This window comes from Rattus rattus, chromosome 9, assembly GCF_011064425.1.
Source record: "Rattus rattus isolate New Zealand chromosome 9, Rrattus_CSIRO_v1, whole genome shotgun sequence".
Classification (NCBI taxonomy): domain Eukaryota; kingdom Metazoa; phylum Chordata; class Mammalia; order Rodentia; family Muridae; genus Rattus; species Rattus rattus.
In genome coordinates this window covers 85663104-85684126 of record NC_046162.1, presented here as the reverse complement: position 1 = coordinate 85684126, position 21023 = coordinate 85663104, and the positions used below count along the sequence as shown (strand labels likewise).

Genomic DNA, 21023 nt, shown 5'->3' with positions numbered 1-21023 from the left:
ACTAACAAACCTCTGCAGCCACTTCCCAGTCAGGTCGGCCATCACTGTCTTTTAGTTCCACATATGGTTTCTCGTGGACTCGGTTGAGATCTTCATGGAGACCATCCAAGAGGAAAGCCAGAAGTTCTTGGGAGTCTTGCTGCTGGAACCCATTAAACCTGGGAGCATATTTTGCTATGGTCCACTATAAAAATGAGAAGTAACTATAACTATTTCCTATCCTATAAAATTTGGAATGAGCATGTTCCATAATTCGATCATAGACAAGCATCAAAAAGAAAATAAATGGCACAATATTAAGTTTTCCTCTATTTCAGCAAACAAATTCTGGATAAGAGTTTATTCTAACTTTAATCTCAAGTAACCAATGATACCATCTGTGGTAATATGAATGAAAATGGTCCCCATAAACCCATAGAGTGTGGCACTATTAGGGGGTGTGGCCTTGTTGTAGAAAATGTGTCTCTGAAGGTGGGCTTTGAGGTTTCAGAAGCTTAAGCCAGGCCCAATACTGCTCTGTCTTCCTGCTGCCTATGGATATGTGGAACTCTCAGCTCCTTCTGCAGCACTATGTCTGCCTGCAGGCTACCATGTTTCCCACCATGATTGATACCTCTAAACTGTAAAGTAGCTCCAGCTAAAGTTTCCCTCTGTAAGAGTTGTTGTGGTCATGATGTCTCAACACAATAATAAAACCTTAAGGCACCAATGAAGCACAGAGCTCATTATTCACATAGATATTTAATTTATATCACAGAATAAAACCCTAAGACACTACTGAAGCAAACAGCTTTTCATTCCCACAGATATTTAATTTATATTTAGAATTTGTATTTATAGAAATAGTAAAATGGGGGCTGGAGAGATGGCTCAGTGGTTAAAAGCACTGACTGTTCTTCCCAAGGTTCTGAGTTCAATTCCTAGGAACCACATGGTGGCTCACAACCATCTGTCATGGGATCTGATGCCTCTTCTGGTGTCTGAGAGAGCAACAGTGTTCTCATACACATAAAATAAGTAAATCTTAAAACAAAAAAAAACAAAAACAAAAACCAACTCTGGTTTAAAAAAAAAAAAAAAAAACAGAAAAAGTAATAATGGCAATTCCTTACACTGAAAGAGTTCCTAGTCTATATAAATGTTTTCTTCTATTTACCTATTCTTGTCTTGTTTCAGCTTTTACGGTTAAAGGCCTAAGAGCATAGTGTGTAACTTTCAGGATTTACAAACAACTTAGCAATGCTAGTAGGCAAAGAGTACCAAAGGGCTTTTCTCTTCATACAAGTAAAGCAGTTGGTAAGTTTGTAAAATGAACAGTATTTCAAAGAGGAACTATTTCTTTGATCTTTTTTTCCTGTTAACTACATTCACAACAGTATTTTCCATTTACTTGAACACATACAACTACTGGGTATCTAGGTTACACTTAGTGAAAGATTAAAAAAGATATTAAAAAAGCTAAACAGAGAAAATGTAATAAGAATAATACAAGAACTACTAAGTAATTACACATTTTCATAGTATTTTATTTAGTCTGCTTACCCGAAGCTTTAACGGGGCAACATTTTTCTGAGTTCCACTCCAAAGTTCCTGCACCAAATCTCCATAGCATTTAGCCATATGGCCTTTCATACCAATGGGATTTGTCCTAGAAGTTTGAGAGAAAAATGTGTTGCCAAACGGTTCTCCATAATTCACAATCATGTGGGCACAAAAACTATCTATTAAGAGATAGACCCTTATTTCATATTTGATAGGGCAATGGCATAACATTTCTTCCTTAAAGGAAGACGAGATTTAATCAATACTAGATTCAGATTAAAGCTACAGAAGGTAAACTGCCAGTGGATCAAAAGATTACCTGTTGAGTTCATAAAGATGTCTCCCTGAGATAAAGTACTGTGTCAGTGGTTGTGTGTTACTAACACACTGGATGCTGGAGTTCATGAAGCATGTGTTTCCCAGGTTACTCAGACCTGTGGCGCCCTTTTCTGTGGGAACTGCAACAAATAACACGAGATAAGCCTAGCAATAGTAACATGCTGTGGGATGGTTATTTGTACTCAATTTAGTTATTCTGGTCTTTCTTTCTTTTTCCTCTCTTTCTTTCTTCCTTCCGTCCTTCCTTTCTTTTTTTTGACAGAGACTTACTGAATAGTAGAAGCTGGCCTCAAACTAGGAATCCTCCTGAATTAGCCTTCCATGTACTGGCATTATAGGCTTGTGTTATCACACTTTTCAACATGGTGATTTAAAAAATTCTTTTAGTCAGATAAATGGTGTTAATCATTTAAAATATATCGAATCAGGGTCTTTTAGGTAAGTTTTTCACAGAGTCTCTTTGCCAAGCAGGATGATCCTTGTTCGCTGTGACCTCGAAATGCTTTTATTGTTGTGGCTGCTGGTATCCATGCTAATTGTGGCAGCACACACATAATCCCAACACTTGGGAGGTGGACGCAAGAAGAGTAGGAGTTTAATATGAGATCCTGTTTAAGACAACAAGAAAAAGACCCTAGAATTAAGTTCTCCAAGGATGTTTTAAAGCTGGGCACTAGCACACCTGTGCACACCTGTGATCCTAGTACTAGGAAGGTTTCTCTGGAAAAATCATGTACTCTAGGCCATATAGTAAAATCTTAGATTTAAAAAGAAAAAGAAATTTAAAATAATTAAAGCCAGGCAGTGATTGTACGTGCCTTAATCACAGCACTTGGGAAATGGAGCCAGGCTAATCTCTAAGTTCAAGGCAGTCTGACCTACACAGTGAGTTTCAGGACAGCAAGGGACACACAAAAAATACCCTGTCTCAAAAAAAAACAAAACAAAACAAAACAACCTAACTTTGAGGGGTGATCCAAGCAACTAACAAACTACCTAACTTATTCTCTGAGGGGTAGTCCAATAGTTGAGAGCACTTGCTGCTCTCCCAGAGGACCTGGTTTTGATTCTCAGCACCCATGTAGAGGTTCACAACTGTCTGTAACTCCAGACCCAAGGATCTACTAATGTTGAACCCTGCAGGTACCAGGCACACCTGTGGTACACAGACATAATATTCAAAACACCCATACACATCAAGTAAAAAAGTAAAATTTAGGCGTTGGGGATTAGCTCAGTGGTAGAGCGCTTGCTTAGCAAGCGCAAGGCCCTGAGTTCGGTCCTCAGCTCCAAAAAAAAAAAAAAAAGTAAAATTTAAAAATTAAAAAAATTATTCTTTGAGAATTTCATGCATGTAATACAACAACATAATCCGGTCATAACCACTTTAATATTTCCTAACAGACACTGTTTTAAAACAAAACAAATCAACAAAAAATATGTATGTGAATAATTACTTGTATGTGTATATGTGGTACTTGAAGACCAGAGGTTGATGTGGTTTCTTCCTCAATAGCATCTCCATTTCACTTTTATGACAGGGTCACAGAAATTATGCTCACTGATTGGCTGGACTCCTAATTTTGTCTCCCCACTGCTGAGATTTAAAGGGTATACTACACCCTGAATTTTTACATGGGTGCTAGTGATCTGAATTTGGACCCTCACACTTGTATGCTGAACACTTTATCATCTGAGATACCTTCTTGGCTCTTATTAATTTTGTTTTGAGACAGGGTCTTACTTTGAGTCTAGGCTGGTCTAGAATGCTGCTTCATCTCAAAAGATAGGGTTACAAAAGTATATCACCACCAAAAGTATATCATCTGGTATATAAATTATTTATTTGCAGAGTCAGAAAGAAATTTGAAAAGTAACTTGACAGAGTTTACTCAACAAGAACAAGACAGTAAGTTTAGCGCTGTCTCTAAGCCAGGTGTGGTGGCAAACGCCTGTACCTTAGCTGTTCCGAGGCAGGAGGTGGACCAAGTGTTCAAGCCTAGCCTAGACGACACAGTGAGAACATCTGCAACTACAACAAATAAGACTGTAAGAACGATGTACTGACTTACCTTTATGTCTATCTATTTTGCTACTGTTTGCTATAAAGGACATTTCTTCAGGCCAACTCATATCTTTGTTGCGAACTAAAAAGACAGATTGGAATGTATTATTCAAACAATTCATATTTATTCAAGTTCTACGTTATAAAAGTTACTGCTAAGTCATAACTTTAAAAAAAAATCAAGAATATTTTAGTAACTAGCTCTGAAACCATTGCAAGCCTTTTTTTTTATTTTGAGTGTTTCATGTAGCCCAGGCTAGTCTCAAACTTGCTATGTGTAGCCAAAGTTAACCAGACGTCACTTCCTGAATGCTCGGATTATAGGTACACACCACCGCAGCTGGCTTTATATGGTGCAGCAGTAAAATTCGTGCATGCTAGGCAAGTATTCTACTAACTGAGCTACAACATTACTTTTTTTTTTCATTGATTTTTTTTTTAAGGTTAGTATACAAAGTGGTGGATTTTATCAGGGCATCTTCATACATATATGTTATTATAGTTTGTTCACTGTTACTCTTTCTTCTGAGCATCTTTTTTTTTTTTTTTTCCTCTTTTTTTCGGAGCTGGGGACCGAACCCAGGGCCTTGCGCTCGCTAGGCAAGCGCTCTACCGCTGAGCTAAATCCCCAACCCCTCTTCTGAGCATCTTAAAATTATAATGTACTACTAACTTAAAGAAAAGTTCTATTTTTTTTCTATTTTTTTAAAGATTTATTTATTTTATGTATATGAGTATACTTCAGACACATCGGAAGAGGGCATCTCATTACAGATGGCTATGAGCCACCATGTGGTTGCTGGGATTTGAACTCAGGACCTCTGGAAGAGCAGTCACCATCTCTCCAGCCCGAAAAGTTCTATTTTTTACTGCTGTGAACAGACATTATGACCAAAGCAAATCTTATAAAAGACAAAATTTAATTGGGGCTGGCTTACAGGTTCAGAGGTTCAATCCAGTATCATCAAGGTAGGAGCATGGCAACATCCAGGCATGCATAGTGCATGAGGAGCTGAGAGTTCTACATCTTCATCTGAAGGCTGCTAGTGGAAGACTGACTTCCAGGCAGCTAGAGTGAGGGTCTTAAAGCCCACACCCACAGTGACACGCCTACTCTAACAGGACTACAGCTTCTAATTCTGCTACTCTCTGGGCTGAGCACATACAACCCATAACATTAACCATCTACAAAACTAATTCAAGCTTAGATAAAGTAAAAGTTCCCAAACTTAAAACATCAGAAATAAGAAAACCTTTTTGTTAAACTTACAATCACTGATTGAGGTAATCCATTAATTTGGTCAGATGCACCTAGCAGTTATCTTCATGAGATGTTGTGGGAAAAGCTACCACAATTTCAAAAACATGAATGTGCCCATGTGTAAATTATGGCTGAATTCAGAAATTGCACTGTTGGTGAGGGGCCAGTGCTGATGGATAATGGAAGTCTAAGGGAGGAGCTCAGAACATAGCACAGTGGGACGCCTCACGCGCATGAGATCCTAGGTTCAATCTCCAGTATGGGAGGAAAATATTGATATATTCACTGAAACTTAAAGTAGTAGCCTAAAAATTTTATAAAACTTCATTAACTTGCAACTGAATTTACCTGTTGCCACCCACATTATCCTTTCTTGGTCAGCCTAAGGCCACAGACGGACAGACCATTCTTCTTTTGAAAAAAATCTAGCAGGTAATAGATACTAGAAGTTCTGTGGGTCTACTTTAACATAAAAAAATATAATACTATTTTGAAGAAAAAAAATTAAGATGGGATTTCCAAGTCTTACCCTAAACTAAAACTCTATGCCATCATTTGGAGGCAGAGGCAAGAGGATCAGAAGTCAAAGATTTTCCTCATCTAATCTGTGAAGTTCAAGGCCAGCCTGGGCTACTCTATCTCAAAAATACAAAAATAAATACCAAACCAAAAACCCCAAACCAAACCTACCAAAAATCCCATAACAAAACCAACCCCTCCCCCACATACAGTACTGTAACTACAACTGTTTCCCCAGTCTAATACAGATGTGCATTTCCATTCTGTACCTTCAATTACCAGGTGCTGCTCATCCTGGATTTTCAAATATTCCAACCTATGATCCTCATCATCCAGAAGAGTCAGGTAGTTCTGTAGAGGGGGGAATGTTTTTGTTATTTTGAAACAAATCCAATAATAAAAATGAATGACAATTACTATTCCTTTGCACTTACATAATTCATGTTACAGATATTTAGTTATTCAAATCTATAGTTTAGGTGCCAAAGTGAAGGAATGCTAATGTGTTCTACCATTTTACAAATGGTCTCATGTTGTTGAAACAAAATCATATGTAATTTGTGGAGAGAGTAGACCGGTCATCAAAGACCGAACTGAAGTTCACAGAGACTACAGAACTTGCAGAAATCTTCATTTCTCCTTTCTGTGAAAACCAGGGTATAGAGCATTAAGTGACTTGCCTCAGTTACACAAAGTGGCAAAGTCTGAATTTAATTTCTGGCAATGTAACTTTGTAACTTGCAACTGAATTTACCTGTTGCTATCCACATTTTCCTTTCTTGGTCACACAAACTGTTCCCTTAATTACTGTAAGATTATGCTTCTCAATGATGACTAAAGCAGGACATAATGTTCTATGGGACAGTGAACTGGGAAAAACTGTACTTTTGAACTAGCTTCAGAGTATATGCAATAATGAAATAATGGGAAAAACATTAAAGCATTTGTAGCATTGCCTCTGAGGAAGACAAAGGTCAGAGATGGAAATGAAGAATTTTTACTGTGTACTTGCAACTTCAAAATAAATCTAACAAGAAATCTATTTACCTTTAAAAAAAAAATTGGGCTAAAGAGATGGCTCAGTGGTTAAGAGCACTTGTTTTTCTTTGCGAATTACCAGGGTTCCATTTCCTGCACCCATACGATGGTTTACAACCCTCTATAACTCTAAGAAAATCTGACCATCTCTTCTGGCTTCCATGGGCATCAGGCATGTAGCAGACATACATGCAGGTAAAACACAATGTAAAATCAACTTGCTCTTACTTTATAATGCACCAGCAATGTTATAAGATGGTACAGCTCATGTTGATCAACAGTCATGATCTTGGGAGACAAATGTTTGCATGTATATGTGCACAACTTAAAAGTCCAAAGTTTTCACTGATACCCCAGACATGGCATTTAGCATAACTACTACATACAAACTCTCATATTTATGGAATATGATTTAACTCTTTTTAAAGCCCAAAGCCTAGTATATAGTGGACAAATGCTCTACCACTGGCCTATATCCTCGACATGATTTTAACATCAGATTTTTCATGACTCTGAGAAGCTTACCTCACTATTGTATAGCCACAGTCGCATATCTTCCTCTTTAATACGAAGCCTTTGAGACAGATATTCATGAATTTCCTTGATGGTTTGCATTCTACTAAAACAGCCTGTATAGGCTAACACCCGCTTTAGAGGCGCATTTGGAGAGGGTACATTTCCTATAGTTATAATAATCACCATAAGGGAAAAGGAAGACATAAAAAAAATAGACAAACAAACATAACATATCGGCCTCAGCAACAGTGACCATAGCAATTTAGGAAATGATGAGAATTAAGTAGTATAGATTTAAAAAATTTTATAAATAAAGAATAATATAAAAACTTGAACATGGATGGGCATATAATACCAGCATAAGAGAATTGAGTTCAGAGTCATCCTCAGTTACATAAAGACAGTCTGACCCTGTCTCAAAAAAACCAAAGTGGGGGGCTGTTTGAGAAAATAGGAGACCCAAGTATCTCAAAGCTTTAATTCTGGAAGAACAAAAATAATAGCATAGATATTTAAATAATTTAAATTAGATCCCAAGAATCTATGCTGATAAAAAAATTGATATCAATATATGGCTGTCCTCAATTTGGTCATACTCAATAGCAAAATAAAGTAGAATTCTACTTAGGAATTGGGAGGGAGCTGAGGATTTAGCTCAGGAAGTAAAATGCTTGCTTAACATGTATAAAAGACCTGGGCTTAATGCCCAGAAGTGGAAAATAAAATGAAGAGTAAAAGTGGCTAAAAAACAATGGAATTTGAACTCCACAGTTAGCTAAATTTACTTGATCTAGATTTTAAAACTCAGAATTACTAATTTCATCACTCTCTATCACTGAGTGGCCCAATTATATGGTAGCAATCATATATAAAAGAAATTGCTTCAGGTTATATATGGCCAGATAGTATTTTTAAATAAAGCCAAGAAGCTTTTGTGACTAAACAATTATTCTGTTGGAAAATAGGAGGAAATCATCTTTGCCTACCCAATATGGTAGCAACACGATGACCTTATATCCCTGAAGTGCTCAAAATAGAAATGAAAAGACTGGCATTAATTGCCTCTCAGACTCTTAGAGGGGCTGAGGTTAGGACTCTACATACATATGCACTAAATACATTAGGTCTGGGAAACCTACACAAAAGCTGGAGTTTACAATGGCTATCTCTGCCTGAAAGGGGCTAGATTTTGTTAAGCAACTCCAAGCAAAAGTACAAACTTAACATGTCAATGTAGCCCTGCTGGAGTACAGGTTTACATTCCAGGTCATTTTTTACCCATTCATTATTTTTTTTTTCTTCTCATGTAATATGTTTCTAGTGAGTCCTTAATTATTAAGCATCATTTTCTTTTTAAGATCTTCCCGGGTTGGGGATTTAGCTCAGTGGTAGAGCGCTTGCCTAGAGGTCCTGGGTTCAGTCCCCAGCTCCGAAAAAAAGAAAAAAAAGAAAAACATCTTCCAAGAAGAACTTAACTCAGCTAGGAGGCTGAAAAGCCATCTAAGGAATGACTTATCCTACCTAAGTTAACACAGCCATGGAAAGGTTTGCAGACTTCTTACTTTGAAAGGAGTGATTTTTAAAAAGCCCAGTAAATACAAGTAATAACTAAGTATTTGACCAATATACATATCATGTAAAAAAAAAAAACTTAAACATGATTTTTAAACATGTAGCAAAGCAAATCTTTGTCTATTAGCAAGCAAAGAATAACTCTTAAAACAAAAGAACAGATTTCTCCAATTATACATCAGAGGATTAATTTTAAGATTACAGCAAGAAAGCAGTTTTATAAAATTCAAAATGATTAATTTTGATTTCATAATTAGTCAGGAATAAAATTTCAAATTAAGAAATTTGGAGCATCAGAACTACCCCAACTCTAGGATTTAGAAGCACCAGCAAGCACAGTGCCCAGCCAAACTCCACTGTCCTAGGGCACAGAAAGAAACACTGAATTCTAGAGTCTACACAGTTCAGCTCATTAAGCAAGGCAGCCACTTATGCTTATTTTTTTGCTTTTGAAGAAAACCAGCAAATCAGGAATTTACACAAGCAGCAAAAATCTAGGATCAGCACAAGAGTTATAAATACTTACTAAAAATGCAACAACGCATCTTGCCTTTCATGTTATCTTTCAAAGAGAATCAAAAAAAAAAAACCATAAAACAAAACAAAACAAAACAAAAAAAAAACAAAAAAACAAGCCATGGATGCCATGGAAGGTATGCTAACATTTCAATTTATCAGAAAGTTAAATTAAGAATGTCTCATAAATTCTATTTCATTGTTCTGACAGTTTTCCCAAAGTCGAAGTTCCCAAAGTTTAGTTAGATAATGAACACTGTTTTGTTCTAGTTGTTACCAAACAATATGTGAAATCATCTTCATGTACTATCTGAATGATTTATTTATGTGTATGGTTTACTTCTATGTATACATGTATATGTGTACCTGATGCTTGTAGATAGTAGAGGAAGTGTCAGCTCTCTCATAACTGGAGTTAAAGATGGTTATGAGGCACCACCGTGAGAGTGCTGGGAACTGAACCTGGGTCCTCAGCAAGAACAACATATGCTTTTAACCACAGAGCCATCTCTCCAATTCTTTCAGGAAAATAACCTTGTTCAAAATCATAGGAGAGCTAGTACTTACACAGGAGTGGTAGTTTAAGTTTAGAGACAGCTAAAACATTCTAACAACATTAAGCATAGCCTAATATTCTGTGAATTGATGAATTAATTAAAAATTTTTATTTTACATTTATTTACGTAGTATGTATCTATGTGTGTTCAACTGCACCAGGTGTGCATGTAAAGGTCAGAGAAACTAACTTAAAAGTTAGTTTTTACCTTCTACCATGTGTGTCTGGGGATCAAATGCAGATTGTCAGACTTGGTGGGAAATGTTTTTACCTATGGAGTCATCTAGCCAGCTCAAATTTTTTAATGTTTTGTTACTGAAGAATAATTTCAAATATTTGCAAGGGAAAAGTATACAAGTATTCTTCATCAATAAAATTTAACTTTAGCTCAAAATCAAAGGGGAACCTTATGAATGGCATATATTAAAGGCCTTACTACATGACTTTCAGTGGCCTGGAATTTGGTATATAGACCAGGCTGGCTTTGAACTCACAGAGATCTACCTGCCTCTGCCTCCCAATTTGCTGGGATTCAAGGTATGTGCTACTGGACCTCCTGGGTGTGTGTGTGTGTGGGGTGTGGTGTGGTGTGGTGTATGTTTTGTCAGAGACAGAGACAAAAGAGACAGAGAGACAGAGATAGAGAGCTACTGATTGATTAGGGCTCTCCCCTTCTTTGTTGAGGGACAGCATGGCACTTTTCAAAGCCACAGTATGAGGCTAAGTGGGGATATGATTAAGTGATAGACAGATATCTAGCATACATGGGCCCTGGGTTTAACATTTAACAAAAAAAACCAAAAATGACAAAAACAAACAAAAAACTAACCAAAACACAAAACTGGACTCTCAAAATTCATAACAAATGTATCACTTTCATTTTGAAATAAACTTTTTTGCTCTGTAATATGCCTCTTACAAAACATTCTTAGAGCATGAGAAATGTTTCTCATTTTGTCAAAATAAAACTTCAGAAGAAACTACTTCAATAAATTAGAGTGAGGCTGAAAAGACCAATTATCAGTGAACTATAGCTTAGTTATAATGACAATTTACAATGGCTTACCTCAAAACCAACAAAGTATGTAAATCTATTTTATCTATTTTCAAAAGCTTATAACCTAAAAAGGAAGGAATGAAGGAAGGAAAGAAGAAAGGAAGGAAGGTTGGCTCTCTGTCTTAATTTGCTCCTAAGAGGTTGTCTTTATCCCCATCCAATCTTGTGCATGACCACAGATCTAAGCTCACAAGTGATTTACTGATTCTGTATGAAAGCAGAGGGCACATATTAGCATAGTGGCACCAAACTTTGAGCAATGTGATTTTTCATTTATTTTAAAGGAAATGCATGGTATTCTTGCTGCATTCTTAAATTACCTCTAGGCAAATGCTGAGGAAACATTCTCAGGCTCATCATACCCATATTCACCCAGATGTTAGACTGCTGTGTCCGTGTGGCAGGCTGCTGTCGAAGGAAGAGAAGATAGCGAGGAAATAACTCTAGTTCTGGGATGTCCGTTTTGCTATTCTTGATTACCTATTTGTATGAAAGAAAAAAAGTAGTGATGACTCTAAAAGAAATAAAACCCTTTAATCAAACTTAAGCCTCTATTAAAAAGTTTTATAGATTTATTTATGTGTATGACTGTTTTGCTTGCCTGTATGTATGTATACTACATGTGAGTCTGGTGCATGCATAGGCCAGAAGAAGGCATCAGATCCTCTGGAAGCAGAGATACAGATGGCTGTTAGCTGCCATGTAGTTAAGGAAACACACCTGGTCTTCTGAAAAAACAGTAAATGCTCTTAAACTCTGAACCATTTCTCTAGCCCCTTTGGCAGTTTTTAAAAACTATTTTTATTTTATGAGTATTTTTAAAAAGAAATATATATATTCTTTAAGATAAAGTTTCCTAAGTAGGTATGGTAGCTCATACCTTTAACCCCAGTACTCGAGGCAGAGGCAGAGGCAGAGGCCTCAGAAGCAGGTGTATCCACATGAGTTAAGAGGTCAGCCTAGTTTACTGAGGGAATTCCAGGCAAGCCAGAGCTACGTAAAAAGACTCTACCTTACCCCAACCAAAAGGTCTTTTAAATTATTATTCTGTGCGTATGGTGTTTACTTGTTCACCACATTAATACAATGCCCTTGAGGCCCAGAGGAGGGGATCTCCTGGAGCTGGAGCTATAGACTGGTTGAGTCATGTGGATGTTTGGGATCAAATTCATGTCCTCTAGAAGAACAAGAAACTGGTATTCTTGACCAGTAAGCCATCACTCCTGTCCCCATGTATGTATGGGTTTTTTTTGCCTGCATAAATGTATCCTATGTGTGCCTGGTGCCCACAGAGGCCAGAAGAGGTTGTCAGATCCCTTGAACCTGAAGTGTCAGATAGTCATAAGCTACCATGTAGGTGCTAGGAAGCAAACCCAAGTTCTTTTGTTAAGAGCCATTGCTCGAAACACTGAGATATATTTCTAGCTTTTAACCTATGATTCTCTTAAAGACAGTGTTGCTCTATATAGTAGCCTGCCCTGAATCTTTGACCCATAAGTATTGGTATTATAGTCAGGTGTCACCATGCTAAGCTCTGATACTAATTTTAATTTTTTTTTCTTTTTTTCCAGAGCTGGGGACCGAACCCAGGGCCTTGCGCTTGCTAGGCAAACACTCTACCACTGAGCTAAATCCCCAACCCCAATTTTAAAATATTTAACGAGTTTACTCCTTATATTTTAGTAGCTTACTAATACATTTAAGTTATATAGATTTGAATATGCTCAAGTTTTTGCTCCTAAATTAATCTTTCAAGATTAGAATTTGTAGACATTTCCATCCCATCTTTCATTTGTAAGCAAAATTAAGAGTTAAAAAGGGGGGCAGGTCTGGAGAGATGGCTCAGTGGTTAAAGGCACTAGCGGCTCTTCCAGAGGTCCTGGGTTAATTCCCAGCACACATACGGCAGTTTACAACTGTTTTTAACTCCAGTTATAGGGAGTCTGACTCCTTCACACAAAACACTGATACACATAAAGTAAGAATTATTAGAACCCTTCCATCCCAAAACAACAAAAAAACCCACCTCCAAATCTCAGATATAAGCAACACACCCAACCCTCAAAGATTCTTTTCAAAACAGTCAGATCATTACAAAAAAAATTCACAACTGCTCATGACACCTCAACAATACGGGTGCCTAAACAAGGCCTGACTAAGGACAACAATGCCAAGACATGCTAACATGAAAGGGAAAAACTAAAGCATCCCCACCCCTAGACAAAAGAACTATAGGCAACAAAATCATGCTAAAAGAGAGAAAAAAAGTTTTCCAACATGGAGGAGGTTGCTAATTGGTTATTTAACACTAAGTAGTCAGCTCTGAAATCATGCAATGCAATATTAAATGTACTTAGCAAGACACATTCACACTCGCGTAATTGAGTGTGCATATGCATTAAGATGAACATGTCTGTAAATAACAATTGGCGAGAAAGAGGCCCAGAGATTGGGATGGAATGAGTGTCGGTGGAAGAAAAGGGGGTGGAGGAAAATAGCTATATTTTAATACCCTTCTAAAACCTTAAATATTACCTAAATGCTAACTGAATAAATAAAGTGTAAAGGAACCTACAGGTTTTGTTCAAATAATTTGAACATGCTTCAAGTACTCTGTTACCATAAAGTAAGAACTGAACTGTAACTAGGAAAATTAACAGAGAAAAGAAATATCAACCTCTGGTCTTCATACAGCACACACACCCATGCACATTCTTCTATGACTATTTCTTATATAAGGCACTATTAGCTATACTTACTGGTCTAGGGAGGGCCAGGTTTGATCCATACCAATGATAAAGTGCTCTCCACACAGGTTCTGGGACCATTTCATAATCTCTTCCATGGATTAGCTGTGGAGTTCGTTTTAATCGTCCTCCTTCTAGTGTTAATGATGTAGCCTTAGAAAGAATTAAATTAAACTGAGTTTTTTTTTTCTTTCTTTTTTTTTTTTTTTTTTTTCCAGGGCTGGGTTAAACTGAGTTTTAATTTCATAGTTTCCTGTACATCAAAAAACCCCAAAAAACTAGACATAGAACAAATTCATCTTACTTCCTAGTTTAATGTTGCTGAAAAATACTTTTTTTTCTTCAGTTTTTAGTGGATCCTGTACTGTAAACAAGGTAACTGCTGCTGAGCTACATCCCAGGCCCAACCCTGAGAAAATGGGATTTTCTCAGGTTTTACTTTCCAATAGACTATGTAAGAAAGGGAACGCTGGGCTAGGTATGATGGCACATGCATTTAGTGCCAGCATTTAGGAGGCAAAGGCAGGTGAATCTCTCTGAGTTCCAGGTAAGCCTGGTCTACACAGCAAGTTCCAGGACAACTAGGGCTCTATAGCATATTCTTTCTCATAGAGGTGTACTATGAGAAGACATCATACCTACAAGAGGTAAAACTAGATAAACTACAATGCCTTCCTTTATGCTAAAACTTCTGAAATTTAATGACTACTTGCAAGAGAAAATAAGGTTTGATATCAAACACCTACCTTTACTGGTTCCTGAGTTACTAGTGGTTGGTTATCGATAGCTCCTGGCTTCTGAGGATTAAGGTGCAAAAGGATATTCCCATTGGCTCCTAGCAAACACTGGTTGTTATTGTCAGAAGTGTTATGTTGCCTTGCAAAGCACATATCTGCCCCTGGTGTGGCAGAATACAGAAATCCTATCAAGAAACAAAACAAAACAATGATGGAGTTTCTTAAACAAAACAACAATGATGGAGTTTCTTATTTTTTGTTTTTATATATACATAGGTTTGAAAATACAAATTCAGATGTCAATGCACTGTGTTAATGTTATTATCCTGGAATGTCACTAAAGTTTTACATTTTGATAAATACACAGTCAATAGAAAGGACAGATGTATTCTTTACTAGACAAAAGACAGTAACAGGATTAGAGTTTTCAAAAATGTTACCAAGTGCAAATACTTGCCCACCTTCCTAGAATATGTAATTCATAATGAGAATTATATATCTCCTGACAGGAAGGAAGGAGGGAGGGAGGAAAGAAAGGAAGGAGGGAGGGAGGGAGGGAGGGAGGAAGGAAGAAAAGGAAGGAAAGAAGGCAGGCAGGCCCTAAAAGCCTTCTACTGCAATCATTACTCCAAATACTCTTGGCAGAAAACAGCATTAGGAGACCTCTAAACCCCTCTTCTTCTCTTCCCTTTATCTGAGACAAGGTCTCACTGTGTATCTCTAGCTAGCCTGACACTCACATTATATAGACCAGGCTGGCCTTGAACTCAGAGATCTACCTGCCTACTATTCCTGTTAAAGGGGTTCATGTGCCACCACACACACTATTTTCTTATTGTCCCCCCGTCCCCCCCCCCCGGAGCTGGGGACCAAACCCAGGCCTTGCGCTTGCTAGCGCTCTACCACTGAGCTAAATCCCCAACCCCGGCCTTGCACTTTCTAGGCAAGCGCTCTACCACTGAGCTAAATCTCCAACCCCTGTTTTTGTTTTTCAAGACAGGTTTTCTTTCTCTATGTAGTCCTGGCTGTCCTGGAACTTGCTCTGTACACTAGGCTGGCCTTGAACTAATAAAAATTTGCCTGCATCTGCCTCACAAGTGCTGGGATTAAAGATGTTATAATAGGAAAACACAGAGAAAAATGACTAATGATGGCAGAGTCTGAACCTGATATTTTAAAATATTTCAATTCGGGGCTGGAGAGATGGCTCAGCGGTTAAGAGCACCGACTGCTCTTCCAGAGGTCCTGAGTTCAAATCCCAGCAACCACATGGTGGCTCACAACCATCTGTAATGGGATCCGATGCCCTCTTCTGCTGTGTCTGAAGACAGCTACAGTGTACTCACATAAAATATTTCAATTCAACTACATGTTAATCTTTGGTAAACATTCTAGTTATCAATTGCTTTGTAAACTTTTACTTGTGGGTAGCAATGCTATATAATAAAATACGTATCAGACAGAAACCTAGACAGGGTTAAGAAATAATCTTGTTTCTTTTAGAAGTTGAGCTAAGGTTTCTAGTAAGATTCATAGTAGAGCATGAAGTCATTAGCACATCTGATACCCCAGACTCAATTCTTAGCATCAAAAGTGGAAGGAAAAGAATCAGGAAATGAAGAGAAAATATGAGGATGAAATGTGGTGTTAAAGCAGAGCACAATACTTCTAGAAGTGCTAAATGATTTCTGTAGTGTCAGACAAGGAAGAGAAACAGTAGACAGAAGACTCTATTCAGAATGAAGGAGAATGCTAGCTTGGCCAGTTTGCTAACTACTCCCACAGAAAAGGGGAGAAAAAAATGTCAGAAGAGAAAATAAAGGCAGGATATGGTTTGAGAGTTTTGTTAATTTATAGGCAATTAAGAGGAATCATTCTCAATTGGATGTATCTCGGTAGTACCAAATTATCTTTCTGGTAAGTACAGAACCATTAAGTTTCAGGTAAGTACAGATGACAGTATGGTATTTTAGAAAAAAAACCTTCACAATTCTGGACTGAGGTGTTGAGCCAGTCTGCTGTGAAGATCTGAATCTAATGAAGGCATGTTTACGGTTAAAGAGTTCTGGAGATTGGTAATTTTATTTCCTTAAAATATGTTTTCACTATACTGAATTTATTGGCAAAGCAGATTAAATAGCAATAGGCCTTGGCTAATGAAAGGTGAAGACTTTTCATATTGAGAGATTATGAGTTTACTTAAAAAGCTGTAATACTTTCAAAACATATTTCTTTGAATGAAGCGTGATCTCAATACTCTTAACCACAAAAATAGATCAGCTAAGAATAATCATGAGTACTGTATTGTAGTACATGCCTGTAATCCCAGTACTTAGGAAATAAAGGTAGGAGTTTCGGAAGTTCAAGATCCTCCGCAGGACCTCAGGACCTCCTACAGAGCAAGTTCAAGGCTAGTCTGGGTTATATGAGAATCTGGGTCAAAAACATTACTGAGACCCATGGGAGCCAAGCTATACTTACCACTGCCAGTAGATTCTGAGGCTTCAGATGCAGAAGAAATGTTGTCTGAGTATTTTTCTTCTGTGGTATTCATATAACTAAGGTTGTTACTGATTCTATCTTCTCCATGTTCTATAGGATGTGCTGCTGTTCCAAATGAAAATTTTCCTCCATTTAGAACAGATGATGGTTCAATTACAACAGGGTTGGCATCCTAAAACCACAGAGAACCCAAATTTAACAATCTGACAAGTATGTAGCTATTAAAGAATTAATTTTTTAAAAAATGCATTCTATTATATTTTATGTGTATGGCTGTTTTGCTTCTATGTGTCTGTGTAACACTTGTGCCCCTGTAGGTTAGAGAAGGATATTGAATCCTTTGGAACTGGAATTATAAATGGTTGTAAATTGTCTTGTGGGACGTAGGAATTGAACCTAGGTCTTTTTTTTTTTTTTTTTAAAGATTTATTCATTTATTATATATAAGTACACTGTAGCTCTCTTCAGATATACCAGAAGAGGGCATCGGATCTCTTTACAGAGGGTTGTGAGCCACCATGTGGTTGCTGGGAATTGAACTCAGGACCTCTGGAAGAGTAGTCGGGTGCTCTTAACCGCTGAGCCATCTCTCCAGCCCTGAACCTAGGTCTTATGGTAGAGGAGTTAGAGTATTTTTAACTACCGAACCATCTTCCCAGCCTCTCAAAGGATTAATCTTAATACAACAAATATCATAAATATCTATTTATTTGATCACTATGAGTTGCTAAAGCCATTTGCTATATAATTAAATGATACTTCCTTAAGGGAGGAATGAGTATGTGTATATACATATAGATACACAATGCCCCCAATCTATTCATATAACATAGTCACATATACTCATCAGTACACTGTACCACATAAACGAACTCTAAAAGGCTAGAGATGTCAGCCCTGAATATTACATACAGCAAAACAGTCACAATCAAAGGAGAAGAAAAACAGTTCATCATAAAAACAAATTTAAGACATTTATGTCCAAAAAGTTAGTTCTACATAGGACACGAGAAGGACTATTTCAGTCTGAAGAGAAGGTTAACCATTCTAAGAGGGCAAAAGAAATAATCTCAGAACATTTAACCAAAAGAGGTCTTAAAAACAAAACAAAACCACCACAGCAACAGAGCAGGAATTAACATTGTTCAACAAAATCTGAGTATTAATAGCCTCAATTCCCTAACAAAAAGACAGATTGGCTAAGAAACCACAATTCATCTTTCTTATGTCTCCAAGAAGCATACTCTATCATAAGGACAGATACTACCTTAGAGGAAAAAGAATGGAAAAAGGTATTCCAAGCAAACAAAACTAAGAAACAAGTAGGCACAGCTGTTTTAGTATCTGATAAAACAGACTTCTATTTTATCAAAACTAAATAGAAGAGATAGGAAAAAAAAAACACTATATAGTCATTAAAAGAAAAATTCATTAAGAGGATAATACAATTCATTTATATACAAATACAAGGCACCTAATTTCATAAGAGACACTATTAGATATTAGATCTAAAATAACACATTGAGCCTAATACAATGACAATGGTTGATTCAATGCCCCACTCTCTCCAATAGACAGGTCATCCAGAGAAAAACCAAACACAAACTCAGAGGTTGGACAATATCACAAATCAAATGAACCTATCAAATATCTACAGAGCACCCCACTCAAGCATACTATAAGCACCTAAGCACTATACTTTCTTTATAGCAGCCCAAGGAACTGTCTCCAAAACCAATCACATAGTGGAACATGAAGCAAGTCTCAACAAAGGAAGAAAGCAAACTGAAATAGTACCTGCATCTTATTTGACTGCCTCAGATTAAAGCTGAATATCAACAGCAATACAAATAGAAAAAAAAATACACAAATGCATGAAATCTAAACACAGACCCACAAACAGGAGTTATAAGAGTGTAAGACTTGAATAAGAAATCAATCAACACTTACTAATTTCCAACAATTAACTTATTTTCTTTCTTTTATTTTTACTTATTTATTTATTTTTTGAGACAGGGTTTCTCTGTGTAGTCCTGGCTGCCCTAGAATTTGCTCTGTACACCAGACTGGCCTTGAACTCACAGACATCTACCTGCTTCTGCCTCCTGAGTACTGGGATTAAGGGTGTGGGATACCATCACCTTTTACTTTGTTTTTTGAGACAAGGTCTATGTTGTTCTGGCTGCCCTAAAACTCCCTACATAGACCAGGCTAGCCTAAAACTCACAGAGATTCACCTGACTCTGCCTCCTAAATGCTAGATTTAAAGGTGTGGGGCATCATGGCCCAACCTCTACCTCAATTTTTTAAATGGAAAAAGTGAAAAACAATATCAATGATGTGTTGACAATATAAACTTTAAAAACCCGTTCCGATACTGGATCCCAGGTCTACACTGAGGAAGATACCCAAGTTTCTTTTTCTCTCAGTACCAAATTCCTCACAGGTACAATGAATATATCCTCTTCCTCACAGAGATGTGAGAATTAAATGACCTAAACAACATGTAACATAAATAGGCACTATCTTTTTCATGTAGTTGGTGACGAGAAAAATCTGTGAAAAAATGCATACATTGAGCCTGCCCCATAGCAATTTTCATAAATATTCATTTCCTTTTCCTTGAAATCTTGGTCTGAGTTGGCATAGTAGTTCTACAGTGTTATAGTTCAAAAATCTTAAAGTGTATATATACAGGAATTTAACTTACGTATTTGACATATTCTTTCCACTGTTGCCACCACTGCATGGAGATGATAAACCAATTGTGTCCTGGCTGCAGACCATACCTGCTTTCTCGTTCTAACCATCCTCTGCACATACAAAAGAAATCCAACACATGAGAAGAAAATTTTGAAACTGAATGCAAGATTGCAATTTATCACTAGAAACCTTTTCTCTTTCCTTAGACATTTCAAAATAGAAAAACAAAACAAGAAAATGAAGTCAGTAGAAACTGCCACCACTTCAATTAGTGGAGTGGAACACTATTCCACCAGTAAGTCAATCTAAATAGTTATAGGCCACTATGAAATACCATTCACATACAATTTGGGGCTGGAAAGATAGCTCAGTGGATAAAGTACTTAACAAACAAGTACCAGGACCTGACTTTGGATCTCCAGCACTATAGAAAAGTCAGGTTTCAGAATAGTGCATGCCTAAAATCCAAGCACAAAGGTTTTAATAGGTAGATTCCTGGAGCTTGCAGGCAAACGGTGTAGCCAATGGATGATTGCAATGGTTTGAATGAGAATGGCTCCCACAGTCTTGTATGTTTAAATGCCTGGTCCCCGGTTAATGGAATTGTTTGGAAAAGATTAGGAGGTATGGCCTTGTTGGAGGTGTGTCATTGGGGTGGGCACTGAGACTTGGAAAGCCTCTACCAGGATCAGTCTTTCTCCCCTTTTCTACTTGGCTGGCTGAGTGCTTGTGAGTGGGCTTCACGGCTTGACTAGAGCTGGCTCTGCAAGCACATTTTGGGCTGAGCTGGCCCTGAGGGCATGAGAGAGGGAGAGCTCACCCTGGTGGTGTGGATAAGGGAGACCCAGAGGGCTGATCAGCTCAGCTGTCACCCAGGCATTCAGGGCTTTGAGTTGGCCCACCCCAAAATCCACATCATCTGTGAACTGTTGGGGTGCATGAAAGGACAGGTCCTGTTGATCCAAAGCTACAGGATCTCCATGACAGAGGGCAAGAACAGGATAACCAAGATGTGTCCCAATGAGGAACCCAGGGAGCATACTGATGGAGTCACGAAGCCAGAGACCTCAAACTAGACCAGTGACTCACTGCAATGAACATCTGCAAGTGAAGATGTGTGGACAGAGGGGTAGACTGTAGGACACATGGACACACTACAGCTTCCCTGATGAGATGGTTTCTATTCTTTATTCTGCTTTGTTTAATTTTTGTTTGTTCATTTGTGTGTTTCTTATTTTGGGGGAGAGGTTGCAAGAGTGAAGGGAGGATATGAAGAACAGGGAGAAGAGTGGAACTGGGGTGCATGATGTCAAATAATCAAGAAAAAGTTTTGTTTTGTTTTTTTTTAAAAAA

At 37.6% G+C, this 21023-nt stretch overlaps 1 protein-coding gene across 3 annotated transcripts in view; it reads right to left on the bottom strand.

Moving 5' to 3' along the window:
• The window catches only part of Usp32 (ubiquitin specific peptidase 32), a 138101-nt gene that overhangs the window by 35728 nt on the left and 81350 nt on the right, over positions 1-21023 (bottom strand). The window contains exons 12-23 of one of the 3 annotated variants that reach the window (XM_032914005.1): positions 19678-19780; positions 16947-17139; positions 14475-14650; positions 13741-13881; positions 11302-11461; positions 9379-9414; positions 7290-7444; positions 5996-6077; positions 3954-4028; positions 1862-2000; positions 1543-1648; positions 11-184 (exon numbers count right to left, since the gene is read on the bottom strand). In XM_032914005.1, coding sequence (XP_032769896.1) covers positions 11-184; positions 1543-1648; positions 1862-2000; positions 3954-4028; positions 5996-6077; positions 7290-7444; positions 9379-9414; positions 11302-11461; positions 13741-13881; positions 14475-14650; positions 16947-17139; positions 19678-19780 — 1540 coding nt within the window. The remainder of the gene's footprint in view (positions 1-10; positions 185-1542; positions 1649-1861; positions 2001-3953; positions 4029-5995; positions 6078-7289; positions 7445-9378; positions 9415-11301; positions 11462-13740; positions 13882-14474; positions 14651-16946; positions 17140-19677; positions 19781-21023) is intronic. The other 2 variants (XM_032914006.1, XM_032914007.1) reach the window with 2 other exon arrangements.